This window comes from Gorilla gorilla, chromosome 10 (genome assembly GCF_029281585.2).
Source record: "Gorilla gorilla gorilla isolate KB3781 chromosome 10, NHGRI_mGorGor1-v2.1_pri, whole genome shotgun sequence".
NCBI lineage: Eukaryota > Metazoa > Chordata > Mammalia > Primates > Hominidae > Gorilla > Gorilla gorilla.
In genome coordinates this window covers 76,454,944-76,481,501 of record NC_073234.2, presented here as the reverse complement: position 1 = coordinate 76,481,501, position 26,558 = coordinate 76,454,944, and the positions used below count along the sequence as shown (strand labels likewise).

The 26,558-nt window shown below is 37.2% G+C and overlaps 1 protein-coding gene across 4 annotated transcripts in view; it reads right to left on the bottom strand.

Annotated features, from left to right (window-relative positions):
- Window positions 1-3,514: 3,514 nt before the first annotated feature.
- BCAT1 (branched chain amino acid transaminase 1) overlaps window positions 3,515-26,558 on the bottom strand; it is a 138,474-nt gene continuing 115,430 nt past the window's right edge. For all 4 annotated transcript variants that reach the window (XM_019039127.4, XM_019039129.4, XM_055358032.1 and 1 more), the window contains 3 exons: window positions 24,819-24,959; window positions 21,930-22,004; window positions 3,515-10,197 (listed from right to left, as the gene is read on the bottom strand). In XM_019039127.4, coding sequence (XP_018894672.1) covers window positions 10,156-10,197; window positions 21,930-22,004; window positions 24,819-24,959 — 258 coding nt within the window. In that variant the 3' untranslated portion in view covers window positions 3,515-10,155. The remainder of the gene's footprint in view (window positions 10,198-21,929; window positions 22,005-24,818; window positions 24,960-26,558) is intronic.

Genomic DNA, 26,558 nt, shown 5'->3' with positions numbered 1-26,558 from the left:
GTTTTACCAATCAAGAGGGCACCGTAGCCTAGTTAAGTTGACGCATGAAATGAATCATCACTGTTGTATTCATGGGGAACATAGAACTTATATTTGTAAAAACGAAAAACGTCTATTTTTCAATAATCGATCATCATTGTTTAATCCAGCCCTGATTTTTACCTCCAGACTTGAGTAAATCACACATTTTTAACTCACTCTAAGCAGTCTGGGAATGCTAGATTATCCCCCTGTCCCAAGTAGCTGTGCTCTGAACCTAGGAATATTTACCACCTCCACTGGGTGGAGAGGAATGATCATGGGTTTCGATCAACACTGTCCCTGTTGCATACATACATAGCTAGAGAACAAGCCCAGTGATTATTCTACAGACATAAGAAGCATCTACATCTCGGCTGTGGGCTGTTTGGTTACAGAAATGCGATCCTGCAAGTTGTCACCACAGCATCTTCACACAGGACTTTTGTGAGCTATTAGCCCCTTTCTGTCTTTGGGTTCATTCATTTATTTTTAATAAAATTCCATCAGTTTACATTTTACACATGAACTGTTGTAAGGTATTTATATTCTCACTAATCCTTATAACCAATAAGATTGGTACTATTTTTTTTCTTTGAGATGGAGTTTCGCTCTTGTTGCCCAAGCTGGAGTGCAACGGCGCGATCTTGGCTCACCGCAACCTCCGCCTCCCGGGTTCAAACGATTCTCCTGCCACAGCCTCCCTCGTAGCTGGGATTACAGGCATGTGCCACCACGTCCAGCCAATTTTGTATTTTTAGTAGAGACGGGGTTTCTCCATGTTGGTCAGGCTGGTCTTGAACTCCAGACCTCAGGTGATCCGCCCGCCTTAGCCTCCCAAAGTGCTGGAATTACAGGCATGAGCCACTGTGCCTGGCCAAGATTGGTATGTTTATGATCTCCTTTTTTTTTTTTTTTTTTTTTTTGCCAATTTAAGAAACTTACTCAAGATCACAGGATCAGCCAATGACCCTTAACCACCCTGTTAATTATTAGGCTACTTGCATGTTAAGAAAGCTGTTTTGTGGCATCCTACAATGGCTTGGAAGAAGCCAGAGATTAAAGTATGCATCACCTTTGCTTATCATTATCACAAACAAATTTTTCATGAGAAGTGTTTACTAGATTATGTAACTATCTTTTTTATATTTTTAATTTCTGTGGGTACATAGTAGGTGTATATATTTATGGGGTACATGAGATGTTTTGACACAGGCATGAAATGTGAAAGAAGCACTTCGTGGAGAATGGGGTATGCATCCCCTCATGTGTTTATCCTTTGAGTTACAAATAATCCAATTATTCTCTAAGTTATTTCAAAATGTACAATTAGGTTATTATTGACTATAGTAACTTTGTTGTGATATCAAATAGGAGGTCTTATTCATTCTTTCTATTTTTTTGTACTCATTAACCATTCCCACTTCCTCTGTCCTCCCCACCAACACTACCCTTCCCAGCCTCTTGTAACCATTCTATGCTCTATCTCCATGAGTTCAATAGTTCTTTTAGATCCCACAAATAAGTGAGAACATGCAAAGTTTGTCTTTCTGTGCCTGGCTTATTTCACTTAGCATAATGACCTCCAGTTCCATTCAAGTTGTTGCAAATGACAGGATCTCATTCTTTTTTCTGGCTGAATAGTACTCCATTGTGTACATGTACCACATTTTCTTCATCCATTCATCTATTGATGGACACTTAGGTTGCTTCCAAATCATAGCTATTGTAAACAGTGCTGTAACAAAAATAGAATTGCAGTTATATTTTTGGTGTAATGAGTTCCTTTCTTTTGGATGCATACCTAGCAGTGGGATTGCTGGATCATATCATACCTCAATGTTTAGTTTTTTGAGGAACCTCCAAACTGTTCTCCATAGTTGTTGTATGAATTTACATTCCCAACAACAGTGTAAGAGGGTTCCCTTTTCTCTGCACCCTTACCAGCATTTGTTATTACCTGTATTTTGCATATAGGTCATTTTAACTGGGGTGAAGTGATATCTCATTGCAGGTTTGATTGCACATATCTAATGATCAATGATGTTGAGCAACTTTTGGTCATGTAACTATCTTTAAAACAAATGCAGCTTGATCCCTTTTTAATGTAATCAGTTCAGCTTCAAAAACCGGTATATTGCATTTGGGATACAAACAGTCAACATGAATCTTCCAACTCAATTTATTTGTTCCAGCTCACGAACTTTTCAGAATCCCTAGTGGCTTAGTGACAAAGACCTTTGGAGAGGATGATCATGGGTTTTGATCAACACTGTCGCTATTGCATACAGACATAGCTACAGAACAAGCCCAGTGATTATTCTACAGACCATAGGAAGCATCTACACCTCAGCTGTGGGCCGTTTGGTTACAGAAATGCGATCCTGCAAGTTGTCGCCACTATACATAAAGTCAGGCTATGATAGCATATTTCACTTAAAAATAAATTATCACAATGTAAGGCACATATGTATATGGAATCAGATTCATGATTTGAAAAATATGCTTAAATCACACTGAATCAGCTTAGCAGAAAAATAATTATAAAATTTGAAATATCCCCTTTTTTGTTTTGTACTAAATCAATGTAGAAAACACACTTTCTACCCTGAAGGAGACTGCTGTCTTATCTGATAAATTATATAAGCTCCAGTAAATGTATGTCATCACCCTCAGGAATGACAGGTCTCTCTTTCTCACGCTTGTGGGAGTTGAGCGTTGACACTGTAAGAACATTTGACTAATAACCTTTGCCTAGACCTTCCAAACTCTGCACGTAACTTCTTGAGAGATCAAAGGCCAATATTTTCACAGGTTGACAGGGTCTGGAGAAGTGGGTCACCGAGCACTCTGACATTTTTAAGTTCAGTTTACAGTAACTCTTTGCAAAACTTCAGGTTTTGCTGTACTTCAAATCATTTGGGCAAATTATAAGAAAATGAATACAAAATGTGTGACCCTTGGGTAATTCTGCACTTGGTTTTATTCTCCCTTGGTGCTTTTGAGGACAATTTCTGCAAGGCCTGGTTTGGCTAAAAGGGACACTTCATTGAAGATCTCTAGGCTTTTTACTTTTTAAAGTGTCTTTTATTCTAAAGCTAGTTAGCCACATATAGATGTATGGTGTTTATCAGTGAGGTAGATCCATTATGACAATGAATGGGAAGAGGTAATCTATTCCCCCCATTCTGTGCAAATCTCAAACGGCAAAGCTAAGTTTTACTACAGATAAATCCATAACCAGGGGAAGGAAGAATTTTTAAATGCCCATTTTTTTTCTTCTCCAAATGTTTGAAAAAGAAACATTGAATCTCTATCCAGTGGTGTGGTTTCTGGTCTTTCTGGTGTGCTCAATTCTCTCTGTGTCATTTTGGTGTAAAATGTACTATCCTACATTTACTTCCCTTGACCAGAAACCTTGAGACATCATAAAAATGTTAATTTAGCATTATTACTTCATGCATTCAACAATGCTGATTTCATGAAACCACACAAACAGGATTCTTTTGTTTTATTGATAACAGAAACTGTGCATAATTACAGATTTGATGAGGAATCTGCAAATAATAAAGAATGTGTCTATTGCCAGCAAAATACAATTATTCCATGCCCTCTCAACATACAAATATAGAGTTCTTCACACCAGATGGCTCTGGTGTAACAAAGCCATTTTAGAATGTTTAATTGTGCTTCTACAAAACCTTCAGAGAATGAGGTAGTTTCCTTTACCTACGATATTTTCCATATTTCCATTATTACACTTTTAGTGAGCTAAAATCCTTTTAACATAGCCTGCGGATGATCTTTCATAAAAGCCAAGCCTCATTTACAAAGGGTTTATTTCTTTCTACTCAATTTTTCTTAAAAAGAATTTCAAGAATCACTACACAGCTAAGACATCTGAGACTTGCAATGGCTGGAGTTTATCAGTACAATAGTAATTGTAATCAGATTCAGATACAAGAGAACAGGTTCTAACAATTTCATAATTAAGTTGATATTCTGTTTCTATCTATAAGCTCGAATTTAAAAGCAACTTCCTCGAACTACTTATTTTTCCTCAGCCACGAGTAAGCGCAAATTCTTAAAAATAGTGGGTTGAGCCCCAGCTCCATGTATTAGGTAGCTAGGTATATTGTGGGATTATTCATTGTTGTTAAGTCACCCCAGGAAACATTTGCAGAATTTAGAAATGCATCCAGATTTGTGAGTTTATTTTTAAGACCTGACTCAAAATCTGCACTCTTCGAAAACTTATTGGTGAAGTACAAATTGAGGCAGATATTTACATTCCTTTCTTAACCCTGAGAATGACTTTAATGATCATAGGAAACTAGTTTGAGGAAACTGCAATGTGTTATTGCACATTTTATTTGAAAACTAATAGTCAACCAATTTCCAATTCAGTAAACCTTCCACCTATCAGGATGGGGGATAGTAAATAGTATCTCTAAGGGAAAAAAGTCACAATCTACTTCCTGTCTAAACTTATTACTTTATTTGGCCTCAAGAAGCTTCATGGATCTTAGAATAAAATGGTTGAAGAAATGACACAATAGATATTACTTACTATGCTATTATAAAATAAAGTCTAGTCCAAGTTGATAATAATCTAAAGTGGTTTCTATGTAACACAACCTTCAGATTATAACCTCAATAGTGTGACCTAATTCTAATATCTGATGAAGTGTTTGCTATATTTAGTCACTACCTAGCAGCATTATTTGTATTTAGCAACTACGTTGAAAGCTGAAGAAGATCTCAATGCTTGACAGAATAAGGAAAAAGCTCCTTTGGATAACACAAAAATATGTTTTGTTTTTTTCCCCTTCTCTATCATTCCTTTCTTCTCTACCTCCACTTATTCTTCCTCTGATATCACCTTTCATTAAATTTTTCTCCAGAATCCAATAGTGAGCAACAGGAAACCTAGCCATTGTGATAGTGGATATGTAGAGAAAAGCCAGTGAAACTATATTTTAATTCATTCTTACACCACAGCCTACATCAATTCTTACCATCCCAACAGTAGACTACATAAACAGAACATCATGCAACTCAAGTTATACGTCTTGTTGATTGGGTCTATTGTAGAATGAAAAATACGCTTTCAGACAGAATAAGATGACCTAAAACTTCAATACTTGTATCCAGCAGATTTGAAAGGGCACTTCAGATTTGTTCTTCTTTTTCTCCCCCATCACCTCCCATTTCAATTTTTAAGACTGATTTCATGCCTTTATCATTTTGAAGCAAATATGTTTATATATGTCTGACCCCAGGAAATTATTTACCCACAAACACTACTATAACTACTATACTCTGTCGATATGTTTCATTATCAACCTCCCCAAATTAAACATCTGACAAGTCTTCTATATATGTATGCTGAAGAGAAAAAATAAATCACTTTCTTCCACCTTTGAATCTTTAAAAGGAGTTTGTGGTAATGATAAAAAATTTATCTGTTTCCACACATTTAAGACCTCACACTGTGCAAAATCATGGTTATATGAAAGTTATTTTCTGAATAGCTGGATCCATCACCTTCAAGCTAATACTTTAAACAGCATGGTTCATAATAGATATTTTCTAGAAAAATTCACTCTAGGATCATTTTCTTTGTTTATTTCCATCTAATCTGGCTTTGCTGAGAAAATCAGCAAGGATGCTGTAATCTGTGGTGTTGATTTATTAGGTGCACCATGATAACTCAACATTGTTTGAAAAGAATTCAGTCAACACATGTACTAGGTTGGTAGTAAACAGTAAAGAAAGAGAAGGTAATTCACACCAGATGAGGAGTGGTGTGAACACTAACCTAAACACCAACCTTATTAAGTAGTTTTGCACTAGAAGAAAGGAAGGAATTAAAGAAGGATAAAGTTGCTTTAAAAATGAGATAAACTATTCATTGATTTCTTGATAAGAGATGTGTTCTGGCCTTCTTTGCTTATGATCTAACTATTCAGCTATCTAACTATGCTTTTATAGCTACAATCAGTTCAAGTAGTAGAATACAAACTCCATGAGGGTAATGTCTATATGCCATTGATTTCTTAAAACTAACTTCCTAATCTCTATTGTTGGTTATGTCAACATTTATCAAATGAACTATTAATAGAGTCTTCATCATCTTTGCCAAGTAATAGGTAATGCTCATTGAAAAGCTGGTACCCTTTGCCTCCTTTTGGGGGGAGATATCTGGAAAATAGCTGAACAAACTCTACATGTGGCAAAACAAAGTGACAGTTGTTATAAAATGTCCACTAAAATTACCTGCTAGCATTACTACTTATAACTGAAGTTTTTGCATATCCGCATAAGAAGAAATCCACATTACAAGGAAAAGTACTTTGATCATTTTAGAATCAAGACATGAAATAAGGGGTTTCTCTAACCCTTAAGTCTTCTGCCGGCTTACTTGGTACCTCTGATGAATATTTATTGCTCTAAATGTTTTAGAAACTATCACTCTTTGAAAGTGAACAAACACTGTTTTCTGCTGAAAATTCATCTTTCCCAATCATAAGGGGAAACCAAACATGCAACTTGAAAAAGAAAAAAAAGGAAACAGAATATAGTGACTGAGCACTGAGTGGGACTGAAGAAAATAAATGAGCTTATTTTGGCAGCTGCTTTCATAGCACAATTCCCCAAAAGCAGAACTGAAACTGCAGCTTTAATAAAAAGCTCCAACAATTCTTTTGACTAAGATATACTCATTAATTGCCTCCAAGTGTTCAAGACTGCTTGGATTTGAGGCAAGCAAGACCACCTGCTTAGGTAAATTTTATGAAGCAACAAAACTAATATGGTGAAGAATTTTAACCCAAGGTGTATAACGTAGGTTTCCCATGTCTTCAAGAGAGCTGACATTGCATGTCACCATCTAGCTGATGTTACGCTCTGCTTTCTTGCTACTGCCTGCCTCTGTTTTTTTTTTTTTCTTACATTTTTTCTTACAACAATCTTTTGAGAAAAGAATAGAGAATGTTTACCAGGTAGAAAAAAACCTGATTCCTTAACAAGACTTCTCAGTCACTTGTTTCTCTTTCCCTTTCACTTTTCCTTTGTGCTTTTGAAAACAAAGGCTATAAAGCAGGTGTTATAAATTTATTCATTCCTGTGCTAGAGAGCATGGAACACATCTCTGAAGTCAACTCTTCTTTTGGTGTATCACGAGTTGAATCCTTAATAAATGACTGCCACAAAGAAAATTTCTAACAGCAAATCTTTTTAGGAACTGCTCAGGTTTTGCCTTTGTCTTGATACTTCATTTTAAAATCTTGGTTTCTACTGATGTGTTTTCAAAAAAGCTGACAAACTCGGTCTGAAATGTAAAAACTGAAAAAAGTGAAAGGAAGAGAACATGCAATATAAGTTAATCATTATCATTTTAAGTGCCACCAGTTCTGTTTATATTAATGCACTTGTGAATTGCTGAATCTCATTTGATCAACCCAATTAAACATTAAATAATTGCAGCCAGTTATGCAAATATCAGCAACAATATTAATTTGTTGATCTTTTTGAGCAGATTAGCTTCACATGTTCCTAATGCTAAACCATCTTATGCCTTCAACGATCAATTAGTGTGACAATAACTAAGTCTTGAAGAATGGATAATTGCCTAGTTATAATGTGGCACCCTTGCTGTATTAATCCACCGCAATTAAACAAATAGTGCACAAGGAAAAAAGATGTGCAGATGTTCCTGTTAAATCTATTTAACAAGAAAGCGTCAAGGTCAATTTCCTGTCTTAATACTTAAGTGACAATGGTGGATTGTGTTCTGCTTATCAGGAGACCTCCAGTTTTTAAACATCTATCCTTAGTTTTCACTGGGTCTGATGAAAAGGGCTTAAAAATGCTCTTAAGGTTTTATGAAAGAAATGATACAAACATAATATTCTCTAACTTTCACAATGGACAAGTCTCGCCACAATAAATTTGGAGATGCAAAGTATAAAATGTATTGATGGCAAATAAATAATTCTCATTTCTCATAGGAATAGAAATTTAGTTACTATGTACCACTAGACAGTTTAAATTACCTGCAACTTTTTCCTAGACTACTATATGAAGAATGAGGTCAAAAGAGTTAGCCAAGGCAAAAGCACACCCTTAGAATGTTGCTCGGGGTACACAGTGCGCAGGCGACAGTCAAGAGCACCTCAGGCCTGAAAAGAACAGCCTCTCCCAAGATTTCAGATCACCAATTAAAAGCCCCCTAAAAGATGTTTTTACCATTCCTTTTCATCTTATATTTCTCAATTTTCATTTTACTATCCCTGTCTATAAAAGAGCCTATGGCTAAAAGTTTTGGAAAAGAATCAAAGCCCATTTGCTATGCATTGCTAAATGCCTCAAGGAAATTTTTCCAATGCATCAAACTTTTAGAATCCTTTTTATTTTCCTTCTCTGAAAAGAGAATAAAATATGTTCAGCAAGAAGGAAGTTATGAGGACTGAGGGAAACCAAAATACAATGTCTGAGAGTTGACCTTCCAAGGAAAAATGTTTTCTGTCAAGATTTGACTTTCCTTAGATAAACCAGAAAGGATACAATTTTAACTCACAGCTCCTAAACAAGGAAAATATCACCCATAATAGCTCTCCCTGTATCCTAACCACTTGCTCATCAAATCTCCATTCAAAGAAAAGAGCACCTGCAAAAACATGGTATAAAAATCAGAGTATGCCTCTTTGTTTTCTACCAAAAAAAAAAAAAAAGGTTTATTTCTGCAATTAACACTTAACATAAAACATTTGTCATTTCCATTTGGTTGGTATGATATCATGACCTCTCTCTAGAGCAGTGGTCCCCAACCTTTTTGGCACCAGGGACCAGTTTTGTGGAAGACAATTTTTCCACAGACTGCAGGGTGAAGGGTGGTTTCAGGATGAAACTGTTCCACCTCAGGTCATCAGGCATTAGATTCTCATAAGGAGCGCATAGCCCAGATCCCTTGCACGCAGAGTTCACAATAGGATTTGTGCTCCTATGAGAATCTAATGCTGCCACTGAGCTGACAAGAGGTGGAGTTCAGGTGGTAATTCGAGTGACGGGAAGTAGCCATAAATACAGATGAAGCTTCTCAATGGCCCACCACTCACCTCCTCCTGCTGTGTGGCCCATGGCCTGGGGGTTGGGGTCCCCTGCTCTAGGGATATATCTTCAATTCCAAGATAATTCTAACACAATCAATATGAAGTGATTTCCTAAACTAACTATGCTTCAGAGTATCTCTAATGACTTAGTAGCTCATGGAAAATAAAGACAATATAAGGTAAATCTATACACTGTCAGAATCAATCACAAATTCTAATAAAGAGGTTTCATAATATAGAAACAAAGAAGGTACACTTCTATAGAAGCAAAATGTTCATTGATTCATTATAAAACCATTTACTGAGTACCTACTATGTGTCAGCCATTGGGGATACAAAGATCTATAAGGCACAAGACCCTCAGTCTTGTAGTCGCCTGACAGCCAGCCAGCTACAACATAATGTGGAAAGGACAATGGTGGGAAATGCACTCAGGTCTTCCTAATGCACAGGGTATGCTCAGGCTGTGACATCAGGAAGAAAACAGATATTTACCTTAACATGGACTTGGAGGACCTTCAAAAAACAGTGATGGGAGGAAATCCAGTTTTAAAAGTCTTGATTTAAAAAAAAAGAAAACACTTTCTGTGGATAAAGATAGGCTGCAGGAAATGTAACCTATGAAATTTTCTCAAATTAGCTTTCAAACACACAAAAAAAATTGCATTTGGTTGAGGAGCAGAATGTAACTTATAGTAAAGAATAAACTACTATTTAGTATCTGAGTGAAGTACAAAAGGAGGCACTAAAATCATTGAGGAAAATCCCATGTTATATGGCTTACATTAATATTTTTCTAGGTAAGGTAAGGTAAGTTACTACTACCAAGTTATGAAACACCATTTGATGATTGCAATTCATTTTCTCTGGCATGAAGAAACAATCACTCTTGTAACACATTGATACTACAAACTACATTATGCACAGGTAGCCAAAGAAATATATCACAATTCAAATGCAACAGTCTGTCCCAGTAGCATACAGTTGGTATCCTCTATTTTCCATTGTATCCTCTATTTTCCATTCAGGATAACACAATTGTCCAGTCGCTCTCTTCTCTTCCATACTGCAACAAAAGCAAGAAAACATGTTTCAGTACAGAAGCTAACAGGGCAGAAATAGCTTACAAACAAACTTAATACCACCAAGGTTACACAAAAGGTTCGCTTCTGCTTTGAACAACATTTTCACATTAAACATGTTCACATTAAAAACTGGATTAGAGAGAAAGAGAGGAAAAGAGGGACACTATATAAAACATAAGATAAAAGCATACATAGGGAGTTTTTAAAAAACCAAATACCTGAAAAGAATTACAAATTTTACAATTATTGCTGAACTCAAATTCATAGCTGGTATAGGTCCTTTATCTATTTAGGTACATGCCTTTTCATTATCATTTCTCATAGAGTTAACTTGTTTAATGACTGTGGCTTTTACTGTGAAAAAGTGATCCTCAAAATGTATTCTCAGACCACTAGCATCAGCATCACCAGACAACAAGTTAAAAATGCAAATTCCCAGACCTCATCTCAGACTGAATCAGAATCTGGGGATGGGTTCCAGCAACCTGTGATTCAGCAAGCATCAAATGATTCCGACATGCACTAAAGAGTGTTTTATGCTCATAAACAAAAATATGAAGTTGACAAGTCCCATGGATTTTAACAGAGACTCTGTTCTCTAAATCAAAGTTGTTCATGCTGTGTTAGCATTTTTTTTATTCCTTCAAAAGTTATGTAACTGTATCATAGTCAGAATTTGATTCTTTGCATCAGCAAATACTTTGTTTAAAAACAAGCCTGAATTTTAATATTCAAAATGAAATTAAATGAAATAGAGATATTCCATACATCACAAATAGAAAGCTAGTTCTATATTCATTCATTCAGTCAGTCAGTCATTCAACAAAAATGCCTGTGTTTATAATAAGCTCTCACTCTATGAGCAATTACTGTAGGCCAATGTCATCACGCCAGGAGTTTTACAGGCTTATTACCTCATTTAATACTTATAGTAACTGTACATAGAAGGCACCATTATCAATCCATTTTATGGATGAGAAAACTGAATATTAGGGAGATTGAATAACTTGCTCAAGTTTGCAGTTAACAGATGGAAGAGCCCAGACCCTAACCAAGCTCTCTCTCACAGCAAATTCCATGTTCTTGACCACCACCAAGACTGCTCTCCATGTGTTCACCGAGCCTTGTGTATTGAGACTGACTTGGAACAGATCTTTCCAAGCCAGTGTATCAGGCCACTAAATCTGTCACTATGGGTTTGCCTAAATCACTCAGGCTATGACTATTTTCACACGAAATGGCTTTTATAGTCCTAATTTAACTTTAGTTTAAATTAATATAAAACATCAGAATTTCTGAACTAGAAACAATGTTAATAACCATCTAAAAGGTAGGAGATGACTCAAATAAGTGGGGCTCTGGATTTTACTTCTTTACTTCAGAACAATCCTACTTTTATCCATTTTGCATATTGGGATTCCAGGAGTGATCTCTTTTGAAGAAAGTTCTGCTGCATAAAAATCAAGTGTAAGGAGCAATGAATTTTAATCCAAGCTTCTCATCTTACATATAAGGACACTAAGGCTCTAGGTCACCCTTAATTTTGACAAGCCCAGTTCTCTGCCTCTGTCTGATGTTCTTCCTCCTATATCACAATGTACATGTGCTGTGTTTGTCTTAAAGACCTCAGAGAGCAGAATCTATCGAAGTGGTAAAAATACTGGCAGCCAAGAATGGGTCTACCTACCACCTGGTAGTTTACATGCGAAGGGGAATAAAGGAAGCCAAATGACTGTAAGTTTCTTGCATAATCCACACCAGAAAGCATTGCCTACAGACTGTAACTGCCCGCTATTGACTCTGTTGCTTCATGATGAATGCTGGATGAAACATCTTCAAATTCTACCTGATTTATGTATGATGTCAACATGACTTAAGGTAAGGGCAAAATATGTGTTTTATTTTCCTTACTTGGATTCCCATTAATATATTAAACACTTTCACCATTAATAACAGTGCATTGGCATTTTAGCAGATCTACAGAACTGTGATTCATGACTACTGTCACTTCATCTTGAATTTCATCAGTTAAAGTAAATTTGCTTTCAATTAGTTGTTTTAGTTTTATAAATGATCAAAAATCAATTTTGATTACAATGACAGTCGTAGGCCACATATCACTCTGCGAACCTGCATAATACGCACTAAGCTTTACTCCTCTCATTCTGTAATTTATGCTTTTATGTAAAATCATAGCATTCTGAGAAGTGCCCAAGAAATGTGATATTACAGGTAATTCATAATGTCTAGAAGTAGGCATTTAGTAATCAAATTTTCCATTTGGCTGATGGATAATGCAATTTAATTTTTCAAGGGAAAATAATTCTAAGTAGAGATGGCAGATTTAAGCAGAAATAGAAATTATATTATTTCCTTAAGAGTAAGTAAGTATACATAGAGGGAGGGAAAAGAGAAAACATGTCTTCATGGACTAGGATGTCATTATACTCTTGTCATTATACTCTTGTCATTGTCATTACGAAACAACAGCGCAGGCTCACACCTTCAATGTTTGGTAGGGTGGCTGTAAGTCACACTTACTTAGTTTTGTTCACTGGAATCAGAGATGGTGTCAAAGCAACGTGGCAAGTCAGGTTGAGCCTGCGGGATGGTATTTTGAGCCCATGTGGAAGACTTAATGAAATGTGCAGAATTTTAATCTTTTGCAAATTCCAGCGAGAACACTAAACTAAAACACGACTAATGACAAGTTCATTACCTCGCATTCGAGGTACATAAGGCAAATAATTTCATAAGGCCTTTGCTAAATGCCTTTAAATTCCTGGCAAAACAAAAGCACAACCTGTGTGTCATGCAGTCACTCTACGCAACGCCAATAAAAATATAGTCAGTGCTGCCTACCAGGTAGCAATCTGTCATTCTTGCTCTAAACCCTATTGAAAGGCTGTGCAAAGCTTTGTAATCCTGTAACACGTGGAGGAGGATGTGCTGGAAACAGAAGGGGCTGGGAAGCTGGTCCAGGGACTGAGTCACACGAGGGCAGTCTGGAAACAAAGTTTGTATGCACACGGAGGACAGCTTAAGACATTGGTAGGGAAGAGGGTGGAGCCTTTAACTTCTTATGTAACTAAGTCATGGAGCTGCTCCATTGAAAACAAGAAAAATACAATAACCACTAATAGTCTTTTGTGCTTGAAAACTGTAGCCACTAGTGAGAACATAGATTTTTTTAATTCTATCTGGTGACCTGCAATCAATACAGATCCTGCTCCTATCTCATTCAAGCTGCCCCTTTCCTATGCTTCAGATGTCCATCTCTGGATCTTTGCAGTCGCTGCTTCCCACTTTATGGAGCTTCAACAGCAGCAATGCTGGTTATTCACACATGCTCCCCCTGATACTTAAAAGCCAGGCTCTAGCTTTTATGTGATTATTTGTTGACAGCAGTGTCAACATGTATCTCATTTTGAAAAAAATCTAAATCAAGATCTCTTAAGAAATAATTTGACATTATTCAAGACCTTCCTCCCATCTCTTCTCGGAATGTGTTAATATGCAAGAGCAATACATGTTTTGCTCTTTAGTATTTGTTTGGTATTTCACTTGTCCATTCACTCCTTCAAGAAACATTACTGCATAAGCATTATACCCTAGGCTCTGTGCTGAACACTGGAGGTATAAAGAGAGTGAACGATTCAAACAGCCCCAGAGCAGAGACAAGTGCATGACTAATTATAATGTAATTTAAAGGCCTTACAGGGTCATCCCCAGCACTGTGAAACTGGAGGAAGAAGCAGCATTCAAGCGAGTGAATGTGTATTTGGACTGAGCAAAGGGAATATTCTTCAAGAGAGATTCAAAAGGCTCCTGAATGAGATGAGTCATAAAGGACAGCCAAGGCCTTATCCAGGTGAGCAATTTCTAGAAGGTGCAGCAAAACCTGGAGGCATCAGAGAGCAGAACACAACTGCAGAACAGAGGACCCCAAGTGGCGGAGGCAAAGGTGTGTATGATGGTGAGTAACTGGAACAGTAAGGAATTTAACAGTAGAGAAAAGAAACATGTCGACAACACAGCCAATGCTCTCCAAGTTTAAGTTTGGTTAAATATAAACACAGATGTGCTTTTCTTTGTTGCTTTAAAAGAAGAAAAAGGAAAAACGAAACTTTCATTTGAAAAATTCTTCTCTTAGGAGGTATTTATAGAGCAATCTAAGACCCAGGGAGCTATGTGGACAATTAGCTAAATGGGATGAATACTTAACCTCAGAGATTATTACTCATATGCAGAAGTACAGAAGTTGAAAAGTCAAATCTGTTGTTATGAGGGAATTTTTCCCCTGGGCCATACTGGCAAGAATCTTGAAGATTTTTTTGGTGGCTGTTGTTGGCCTCTTCTTCAATTTATCAGAGCACTTTGTAGAAAACATCCATGCTCCCATGTAATGCCAAAAGTAATGAAATGTAAAACATGATGCAATTCTATGCTTTTTCCTTAATAATTACTGAAATTTATTTTTCTTGGAGAAACAGACAATCTAGGAGCTTAGCTGACAGCCTCAATTTGCCGTCTTGTAAGAGAGTAATTTTGAGACTTTAAGTTCCATGCACATAGGCATGAGATAACTGAGACGTGCTCTTCAATTCTGAAGGGATGGTCCTTTGTTACTGAACAATTTGTAGCACATTTGGTAGCTCTGGTTTGTGGTTAGTTCAGAACCACTGTTTCCACCTGTCCTGTGATTGCATGTCTTTGTTTCTTTGTTTAGTATGAGGTTCTAAATATATCATTTAGTTTTTTGTGTTAACTACCATTATACTTTACTACCAACGGTGAAAAAAGAAATTATTCATTTCTTATTGGCCATAAGCACTAATTTATAGAGGGAGTATATAAAGTTAGGGAGAAAAGTTTTTTTTCCCCTTGTCTCCCATCCTCTGCTTAAACTATATATTTTACTTTTAAACTTTTTTACATGGTCTCACATTTACACTGAATATTTGTTTTGACTTTTTTTTTCATTCGTTTTGACTTCTTTTTTTTTTCAGATGGGGTCTCACTCTGTTGCCCATGCTGGAGTGCAGTGGTGCTATCATGGCTGACTGCAGCCTCAACCTCCCTAGGCTCAAGGTATCTTCCCACCTCAACCTGTAGCTGAGACTACAGACATGTGACACCATGCCCGATTAATTTGTTTGTTTGTTTTTTCTGTTTTTGTTTTTGTTTTTGCATTTTTTTGTAGAGACAGGGATTTGCTGTTACCAGGCTGATCTCAAACTCCTGGGCTCAAGCAATTCTCACATCTCAGTCTCCCAAAGTGTTGGGATTACAGGCGCAAGCCACCATGCCTGGCCACCTTCTTCATTTTTTTGCCCCCTTTTTCTTGAGTAAACCACCAGTACCTAGAATAGTCCCTGCATATGGCTTGCACTCAATATACACATTAAAGAGTTAATCAAGAACATTTACTTTAGTCACTAACATTCTGATATGGTTTGAATTTGTGTCCCCACCCAAATCTCATGTGGAATTGTAATCCCCCATGTTGGAGGAAGGGCCTGGTGTCAGGTAATTGCATCATGGGAGCAAACCTCCCCTTGCTGTTCTCATGATAGTGAATGAGTTCTAAGGGGATCTGTTTGTTTTAAAAAGTGAGTGGCACCTCCCACCCTCACTCTCCTCCTCCTGTTCCCACCATGTAATATGTACTGGCTTCCCCTTTGCCTTCCGCCATGACTGTAAGTTTCCTGAGGCCTCCCCAGCCATGTCTCCTGTATGGCCTGCAGAACTGAGCATCAATAAAACCTCTTTTCTTTACAAACTACCCAGTCTCAGGTAGTCCGTTACAGCAGTGTGAGAACAGACTAATACATATCCTTTTGGCTTCTATAATCTTACTTTTAAAAATGCTCTTTCTGAGAACTTTGGTAATGGTTTCCCATCTTACCCCAAAATTGTGTGTTTGGGCTTCTCTTTCAGTCACTTTCAGGTCTGAATGCACATATTTTGTCACCATTTCAATTTTGATGAGTTGCATTTCTGCTTTTGCCTCCTAGAGTTTCCTTCCTCGGTGAAAGCTTCATGATCATGTCTGCCAAACACCTCCACTTAGATCTTTATACCAAATATAATTCAATAGAGTTCAATTTTTCTCAGCCTAGTGACTACGTTTTCCTTTTCTATTAATCCTTTACAGCCAAATCAAATGAGTTCACATTTCCTTCCTTCCTACCTTCCTTCCTTCCTTCCTTCCTTCCTTCCTTCCTTCCCTGCCTCCCTCCCTCCTTCCTTTCGAGACAGGGTCTCTTTCTACAGTGAAGGCTGGAGTGGAGTGCTGTGGCACAATCATAGCCCACTGCAGTCTCACATTCCTGGCCTCAAGTGTTCCTCCTGCCTCAGCCTCCTGAGTAGCTGGAACTACAGGTGTGTGCCACCACACTTGCTAATTTTTTTGGTTGTTTTGTGGAGACTGGGTCTTACTATGTTGCCTAGGCTGGTCTTGAAGTACTAGCCTCAAGTATTGTTCCTGCATCAGCCTCCCAAAGTTTTAGGATTACAGGAATGAGCCATCATGCCCACCTAAATGTTTTTATTTCATAGAATCTCCAAGAGGTAACCCTGACATCTTATTTGGTGTATTAACTGCTACAGAATGTACAATTTGTTTAAGAAAATACTGTACAATTTGTTCAAGAAAACTTTCCAAAAGGGTCTTTCTTTCTTATCACTATGGGCACACCTCTCTTAAAAATTTCTAAACTCCTAATTTTTAAAATTTTAATTAAGATAAAATACACATATATAATTTACCATCTTTACAATTTTTAAATGTTCAGTTTAATGGTAATAAATACATTTATATTCTTGTTTTTTTCCTTTATCCTCTACTTCCCACTCCCCTTCTCAGCCTCTGGTAACCTCTAATCTACTCTCTGTCTTCATAGGATCTACTTTTTTAGCACCTGCATGAGAACATGTGATGTTTGTCTTTCGGTCCCTGGCTTATTTCACTTAACAAAATGGCCTCCAGTTCAATACATGTTGCTGCAAATGACAGGATTTCATTCTTTTTTATGGCTGAATAGTACCACATTGTGTGTGTGTGTGTGTGTATATATATATATATCTTTATGCCACATTCTCTTTATCCATTCATCTGTTGACAGACATTTAGGTTAATTCCATATCTTGGCTATTGTGAATACTATTGCAATAAATATGGGAGTGCAGATATCTCTTTGATATACTAATTTTTTTCTTTTGGATATATACCCAGTGGTAGAATTGCTGGATCACACGGAAGTTCTAGTTCTACTTTTTATTTTTGGAGGACCCTCCATACTGTTCTCCATAGTGGCTGTACTATTTATATTTCAACCAACAATATATGATGGTTCCCTTTCTCCACATCCTCCCAGCATCTGTTATTGCCTGTTTTTTTTTTTTTTTTAATACAAGCCATTTTAACTAGGGCAAGTGGATTTTACATTGTGGTTTTGTTTTGCATTTCTCTGATAATTAGTGATGTTGCGCATTTTTTCATGTACCTCCTGGCCATTTGTCTGTCTTCTTTTCAGAAATGTCCATTCAGACCTTTTATCCATTTTTAATCAAATTTTTTTTCTGTTGAGTTTTCTAATCAGGTCTCATGCCCATTTTAAAACCAGATTACTAGATTTTTCCTATACAGTTGTTTGAGCTCCTTATAGATTCTGGTTATTAATCCCTTGTCAGATTGATAGTTTGCAAATATTTTCACCCACTCTTTGGGTAATCTATTCCCTTTGTTGATTGTTTTCTTTGCTGTGCAGAAGCTTTCCAGCTTGACATAATCCCAGTTGCCTATTTTTGCTTTGATAGCCTATGCTTTTTCAGGTCTTACATAAGAAATCTTCGCTGGCCAGGGACAGTGGCTTATGCTAGTAATCTCAGCATTTTGGGAGGCTGAGACAGGAGGATCCCTTGGGTTCAGGAGTTCGAGACCAGCCAGGGCAAGGTGGTGAGACTCCATCTCTACAAAAAATTTAAAAATTAGTGGAATGTGGTGGCATGCACCTGTGGTTCTAGCTACATGGAAAGCCAAGGTGGGAGAATTGCTTGAGCCCAGGAGGTCAATGCCACAATGAGCCAGGTTCATGCTACTACACTCCAGCCTGAGTGACAGAATGAGATCTTTGCTCAGACCAATGTCCTGAAACATTTCCTTAATGTTTTCTTCAAGTAATTTCATAGTTTCAGGTCTAAGATTCAAGTTGTTAATATACTTTCATTTGATTTCTGTGTATGGTAAGAGAAGCGAATCTAGTTTCATTCTTCTGCATATAATTATCCAATTTTCCCAGCACTATTTATTGAAAAGACTGTCTTCCCCGTTACAGTTCTTGGCACCTTTGTCAAAGATGAGTTGGTTGTAAACATGGGGACTTAGGTATCTGGGTTCTCTATTCTGTCCCATTGGTCTACTATGTCTGTTTTTATATCAGTACTATGCTGTTTTGGTTATTATAGTTTTATAATAAATTTTGAAGTAAGGTATTGTGGTGATTCTAACTTTGTTCTTTTTGCTCAAGATTGCTTTGGCTATTTGGGGTCTTTTGTAGCTCCATATACATTTTAGGATTGTTTTTTCTATTTCTGTGAAGAAAGTCATCAGTATTTTAATAGGGATTGCATTGAATCTATAAATTGCTTTGTGTAGTATTGTCATTTTAACAAAATTAATTCTTCCAATCCATGAATATGGAATATCTTTCCACTTTTGTGTGTTTTCTTCAATTTTTTAAATCATAGTTTTATAGTTTTCCTTGTATAGATCTCTCATGTCTTTGGTTAGATTGATTCCAAGGTATTTTATGCTTTTTGTAGCTATTATAAATGGGATTGCTTTCTTGATTTCTTTTTCAGATTGTTCACTGTTAGCATATATAAATTCTACTGATTTTTATATGTTGATTTTATATCCTGCAACTTTACTGAATTCATTTATCAGTTCTACAAGTTTTTTGAGGGAGTCTTTAGGTTTTTCTAGGTGTAAGATAATGTCATCTGCTAAGAAATCTAATTTAACTTCTTCTTTTCCAATTTGGATGCCCTTTATTTTTCCTGCCTATTTGCCCTGGCCTCTAAACCTCTGTTTTGGAAAAAGGCTTTCATGTAATCTAGCCAGTTATGTATTTTTTTGTTCTATTTGTGTTCTTTATTTGAGCAAAACTGTAATAATTTATCATTTTCAGATTTACTCAGGCAACCTTAAAAAAATTAAAATGCCTAAGCCATCCATGCAGAAATTTTTATTAGCTACTCTTCAAATTACTTGTAAGTGTTGCTGTGTATAAAGGTAGAAAACAACTCTGACTAAATTTTATTTCTTCCAATATTAAGATATTCCTTTACTTAGCTTACAGAAAATTCTCATAGAAAACCTTTGCTGGAGAGCAGAAGTATGGCAGCTCATTGATTAAAAAACCACAATCAAGGCCAGGTGCGGTGGCTCATGCCTGTAATCTCAGCACTTTGGGAGGCTAAGGTGGGCAAATCACTTGAGGCTAGGAGTTTGAGACCAGCCTGGCCAATATGGCGAAACCTCGACTCTCCTAAAAATACAAAAATTAGCCAGGCATGATGGTGCATGCCTGTAATCCCAGCTATGTGGGAGGCTGAGGCACAAGAATCACTTGAACCCAGGAGGCAGGGGTTGCAGTGAGCTGAGATTGCGCCACTGCACCCCAGCCTGAGCAACAGAGTAAGACTCTGTCTCAAAAAAACAAACAGAAACAAAAACACACAATCATTCTTTCTTTTTAATACTGTAAATTTGGCAGAAAACTTGCTGAGTAAGTCTCTTTTAAAACTGCCTTTTAAACTCTCTTTTAAACTTTTATTTTTATTTTATTTACATTTTTTTAGAGGAAGGTTCTCACTATATTGCCTAGGCTAGTCTTGAACACCTGGCCTCAAGTGATCCTCCTGTCTTGGCCTCCCAAAGTGTTGGGATTATAGGTGTGAGCCACTGCACCCAGCCAGAAATGCCATTTTTATCACTACCCAAGGACCTCCATTGCTCTCTGGAGGCCTGTTGCATTCTCAGCCACCTTTAAGTTTCGCTTAGTTTCATGACTTAATGCCATCTGACATCACTCAAATGATCAAACTTTATTTTACTTTTCAATGTAAGTCTCAGGCCCTCTTGGATATTTTTACTAATTGACAAGGATAGTAACTGGCTTCAACAAAGTCTTCTAACTTGTGAAATGCTTGCAAATTACAGGACAATCTCTTTTCTGAGTAGCCCAGTGTTATCTGGTATTTAGCATGCCTGCTTAACTGCCTGATGAGGCATTACTGTAGATTATTGCTCAGAAAAAAAATAGGCAAACAAAGTTAGCAGTAAGAAAAAAAAGACGTGTATACTCTTTGATCCCAGAGATTTACCCTTAGGAAGTAATCGAGGATGTACTGTCCATACTAGTGAAAAAAAAATTGCCAACAACATAAATGTTCAATAATATAATTTTTTAAAAAAATTATGGTACATCAATATAATGAAATTCAATTAAACTTTATAAATGGTGTTGGAGAAAACTACTTATTGATATAAAAAAGCAAAGCATTTATTCAGTGAAAAAACATGTAACAAAATTATGTACAATATGATCCCATTTTGTTAGGGAAAAATAACTATCTAAAAGTATACTGGCTGGGCATGGTGGCTCACGGCTGTAATCCCAGAACTTTGGGAAGCCAAGGCGGGTGGATCACCTGAGGTCAAGAGTTCAAGACCAGCCTGGCCAACAGGGCAAAACCTCATCTCTACTAAAAATACAAAAATTAGCCAGGAATGGTGGCATGAGACCTATAATCCCAGCTACTAGGGAGGCTGAGGCAGAAGAATCGCTTGAACCCAGGAGGTGGAGGTTGTACTGAGCTGAGATCACGCCACTGTTCTCCAGCCTGGGTGACACAGCAAGACTTAGTCTCAAAAATAAATAAATAAATAAATAAAGTATATAAATGCTTACAAAATATTGAAGGTTAAGACATCAAAAAATGGCAGGGCACAGTGGTTCACGCCTGTAATCCCAACACTTTAGGAGGCCAAGGCAGGTGGATTACCTTAGGTCAGGAGTTCAAGACCAGCCTGGCCAACATGGTGAAATCCCATCTCTACTAAAAACACAAAAATTAGCTGGGCACGGCGGCGCACACCTATAATCCCAGCTACTCGGGAGGCTGAGGTAGGAAAATTGCTTGAACCTGGGAGGCAGAGGTTGCAGTGAGCCAAGATCGTGCCATCGTACTCCAGCCTGGGCAACAAGAGTGAAACTCCAGCTCAAAAATAAAAAGATATCAAAAATTAACAGTGATTATATCTCAGTGTTGGAATCACATGCACTGTAATTTTCTTCCTGAAGTTGCTTCTACTGTCAAATTTTTTCTTCCTTTTTTTAACAAAAGTTATGTTATACTTCTTAATGAGATTTTTAAATGTTACCAAAAATTACATCTATTTTTTAATGTTAAGTAAACATTAAAAGTCCTGAACAATATTCTCTTTCTTTTTTTAAAACATACATCTTCTTTCCCATTTCTGCTTTGCTCATGCCCACACATTGTGTTGGGAATATCTTCCTTAAATTTAACTTATTGATCTCAAATTGTATTATTTAATCCTCTTCATCGAAATATAATTTAGTTGTAAGCTCTGACAGAAATAAGGTGACATAAAAACAAGAAAAGAAAAGAAAAGCTTTACCTGGATATCAGTTAATTTGCTCAAAATGCGGCTTGCCAGCTTAGGACCATTCTCCATAGTTGGAATGTGTATTGTCTACAAAAGAAAGGAAAATGAGATAATTTGAGGGTACTCATGTATATGGTGATAACAGATAAGACACTCAAGCAATTCTGCTATACTAAGGCAATTCCACTGAAGTTAAGGAATAGCACTAAAACCTACTGACCCTGAGTGTTAGCACCTTATGCCAAAGACTTTCATATCCAAAATTTGAATAAAAACTAGCCAATGATAGGTTATACATTGCCTACCAATTAATTTTAGGGCATAACTGGTTTGTATACCAGCCTTCAGGATCATTTGAAGAACCAAGGAGAAGCTACGGATACCTAAAATAGTGGCTAAACTTAAAGAACCCTACCTCTTCCAAGATTCTGAGAATCTGTAAGGATGAATGATTGTCTTCTACATATTAACCCTCTGGCTAATATGAGAACTCAAAGATATTTTGCCACAATTTAATGCAAGTCATTCTGGGAGCATAAATTAAAGCAAGTCTATGACTTCATAAAAGGGGCTTCTATACCTATCTCTGGCCCAAGGTAAACTTCCAGGGGCCACTACCTCCACAATATTGGATAGCATGATTAAATGCATGGCTGAAAGAGATTTCATGCTTCTAATTTGTATCTGAGTCATACCTACTCATGCCTTGCTGGCTTGCAGGTTTTGATAGTTTGATTTTAGGAGATAGTCTGTGCTCTCAAACACTTTTCATATTATACCCTTTAGTATAATACGATAATTAGATATACTTTTTGGCTGTAAGTGCTTCCTAAGCCTGGATCATTAAAATTATGCTAAACTTTATAAACTTCTTATTTCTAGAAGTGAAATAATAATTCAACTTAAAAAAAATCTGGCCTAATGACAACTTCAGTGGATGGATCACATTACCTTGATGCATTATTATCAATGTAAGTATTGACATGAAACAGAATAATTCTTCTCCCATGAAACAGTCAATCTGTTGATGAAATTATGTCAAGAGCAATCCCTTAAAAGCAAGTTCTAAAACCTCAACAAATGAAGCAGCCATTATTAAAGTCAGAGGAGTTGAGCAAAACTCCAATCAGCTGAGGGAAAATAACTCTAAAGCAAAATTTGAAAACCAGTGGAGTTTGCATTTACGGTTGACACTTGAACAACATGGGTTTGAACTACACAAGTTCACTTATACATGGACTTTCTCCTGCCTCTGCCACTCCTAAAACAGCAAGACCAATCCCTCCTCCTCCTCCTCCTCCTCAGCCTACTCAACATGATGGACAATGAGGATGAAGACGTTTATGATGATCCACTTCCATGTAATGAATAGTAAATATATTTTCCCTTCCCCATGATTTTCTTAACTTACTTTATTGTAAGAACATATATATAACATACATAACATACAAAATATGTGCCAATCGACTGTTTTTGTTGTTGATAAGGCTTCTGGTGAACAGCAGGCTACTAGTAGTTAAGTTTTTGGGAAGTCAAAAGTTATATGTGGGTCGGGCATGGTGACTCACGCCTGTAATACCAGCACTTTGGGAGGTCAAGGCAGGTGAATCACTTGAACTCAAGAGTTTGAGACCAGCCTGTGAAACATCTTGAAACCCCGTCTCTACAAAAAATACTAAAATTAGCTGGGTGTGGTAGTGCACACCTGTGGTCCCAGCTACTTGGGAGACTGAGGTGGGAGGATCACTTGAGCTTGGGAGGCGGATGTTGCAGTGAGCCAAGATTGTGCCCCTGCGCTCCAGCACAGGTGACAGAGAAAGACCCCATTTAAAAAAAACAAACAAAAAAAGTTGTATGTGGATTTTTCAACTGCATGGGGGTTGACACCCCTAATCCCTGTGTTGTTCAAGGATCTGCTATAATATGAATAACTTAAGCCAGTTCATATTATAAGAATAATACTTACATGCCTTTAAGTTATAAAGTTAGATGCCAATGTTAATCATAAGTATTGGAGCTTTGTTATAAAGTGAAAAGCAAAACAATTTGACAAGAAAACAAAAGTATGGCACATATAAAATCAGGCTAATTTACTAAGAGGAGAACATTTCTTCCAACCAAATCCTCAAATTCCTTTTGTAAGATTTTAGTAAATGCACCAGGTTTGCCAATGAATAATTCTTGTAAAGTGGTCTACTTACTATTAATAATAACAGCATTAATAGTAAAAAAAAATCAAGGGATTGACCATTCGAATGCATTTTCCATAACTATTTGCCATTCCTAATCCAGTAGTTTGGAAGTACTTTTGGTTAACCAGAAACTGAAATGTAACTACCTATAAAGCTTTCCTTAGTGCGCTGGTAGGAAGGAAGAGAGAAGAGTAGAAGACTGTCGGCATAGCTCCAATCCCGACATGTAGGTAAGACAGATCTTACACGTGTCCAAGGACAAAACTAACTTCCCACCATGTTTAAGCTTCCATGAAATCACTGGAAACATAGTAGATATATGCTAATACAGTTTCATCTGGATAAACTGTCCCAGTCATTTTTTTTGTAGTGCCAGGTTAAAAAACAAAAACAACAACAAAAAAGACCTAGCATGGTGCGGTGGTGCACTCCTGTAATCCCAGCAACTCAGGAGGCTGAAGCAGAAGGATTGCGTGAGCCCAGGAGTTTGAGGCTGCAGTGAGCTATGATCACACCAGTGAATAGCCACTGCACTCCAGCCTGGGCAACACAGCGAGACTCCATCTCTTTAAAATAAAGAAAAACAACAACAACGACAAAACTTTTGCATCTTGGGTCTGGGTCCAAATACAATTTTATTCATACACTTAAATTAAATGTAATTTAATGTGATTGGAAATGATAGGAAATGAGGAAATACTTGTCGTACCTCGCCTTTGTACAGTATATCGGAAACTGGGCAAACAACACAGGCTGTACCAGAGCCAAACATCTCTCTCACTCTGTTCCCCTCCAGGGCTGTTGTCAAGTCATCCATGGTGAGGTATCTCTCTGACACCTTAAATTCACCCTGCATGGAATATAAAAAATAACAAGTATATTTTAAAGGAAAAGGCATGCAAAACAATTGCAATACTTACTGTTCTGCTTAACATTCTGATTGTACTTAGACAAGGTCATAATCATCCTTTAAGGGAAAGCTGGAAGCGGCACACCATCTTATTGGTGAACACATTGAGGTGTTAAGTAACCTACTTCAAGGTCACAGATTTATATATGAGATTATCAGAATATAAAATATAAGATTATCACAAGACACATGGTATACTTTAACACATGCCTTCTTTTTTGCCTTCTTATTTGTTAACTTGTATAAAGTCTCACAAAATTGATGCATCCCAAATGCTGCTTGATGCATGCTCCGTGTTAACAGTGTCTTAGGCCGGGCGCGGTGGCTCATGCCTGTAATCTCTGCATTTGGGGAGGCTGAGGCAGGCAGATTACTTGAGGTCAGGAGTTTGAGACCAGCCTGGCCAACGTGGTAAAACCCTGTCTCTACTAAAAATACAAAAATTAGCCAGGCATGGTGGCGGGTGCCTGTAATCCCAGCTACTCAGGAGGCTGAGGCAGGAGAATCGCTTGAACTCAGGAGGCAGAGGTTGCAGTGAACAAAGATCACGTCACTGCAGTCCAGCCTGGGTGACGGAGTGAGACTCTGTCTCCAAAAACAAAACAAAACAAAAAAATCAGTGTCTTAAAACCTACTTTACCATAAAGGAGAACAATGTATTATATAATATTAATAATTATAGCTACCATTTATCAAGCACCCATTATTATGCCAAGTTCTGTAATTTTAAGGTTGAGTACTATCATCCCCATTTTACAGATGAGGAAACTAAGGTTCAAGGAGGTTGAAGGGCATCTCCAGGGCCACAAAGGAAGTAAATGACAGAAACTCAATTTGAACCCAGGTCTGATCTGATTGGCTCCAAATTTGGTACTCTTTTTTTTTTTTTGAGACAGGGTCTTGCCCTGTCACCCAGGCTGGAATGCAGTGGCATAATCTTGGCTCACTGCAGCCTCGACCTCCCAGGCCCAAGTGATCCTCCTGTCTCAGCCTCCTGAGCACCTGGGACTACAGGTGTACGCTGCCATGCCCAACTAGGTTTTATATTTTATATTTTATTTTGTAAAGATACGGGTCTCCCTATGTTGCCCAGGCTGGGCTCATGTGATCCTCCCACCTCAGCCTCCCAAAGTGCCAAAGTGCTGGGATTATAGTTGTGAGCCACTGTGCACGGCTTACCTATATCTTTTATGGAATAAAGAACAGACTGAGTTCAAATATCTGAAATACTCATTATTTTTAAACATTGAATGTATATTTGGACTTTATTTGAGAAATTGTATTGTATGTATTTTTTTTCCTAATATGACTAACAGTTGACTTTACAGTGACAATTCTCTTCCTTCTCTTTCAGTATCACATTCAGTGGATTTTCATCATGGAATTAGTGGTATAACCTCATTGACTTCTGCCAAAGTGTTTGAATATATTCTTTGCTCAAGGATAGGAAATGGGAAAAAGATCCTTTTAAGCTATGTGTTTAAACTATCTGTTTAATTCTCGTTCTTTTACCTCAGTGGTTCAAGTTCAAAGTTTGTC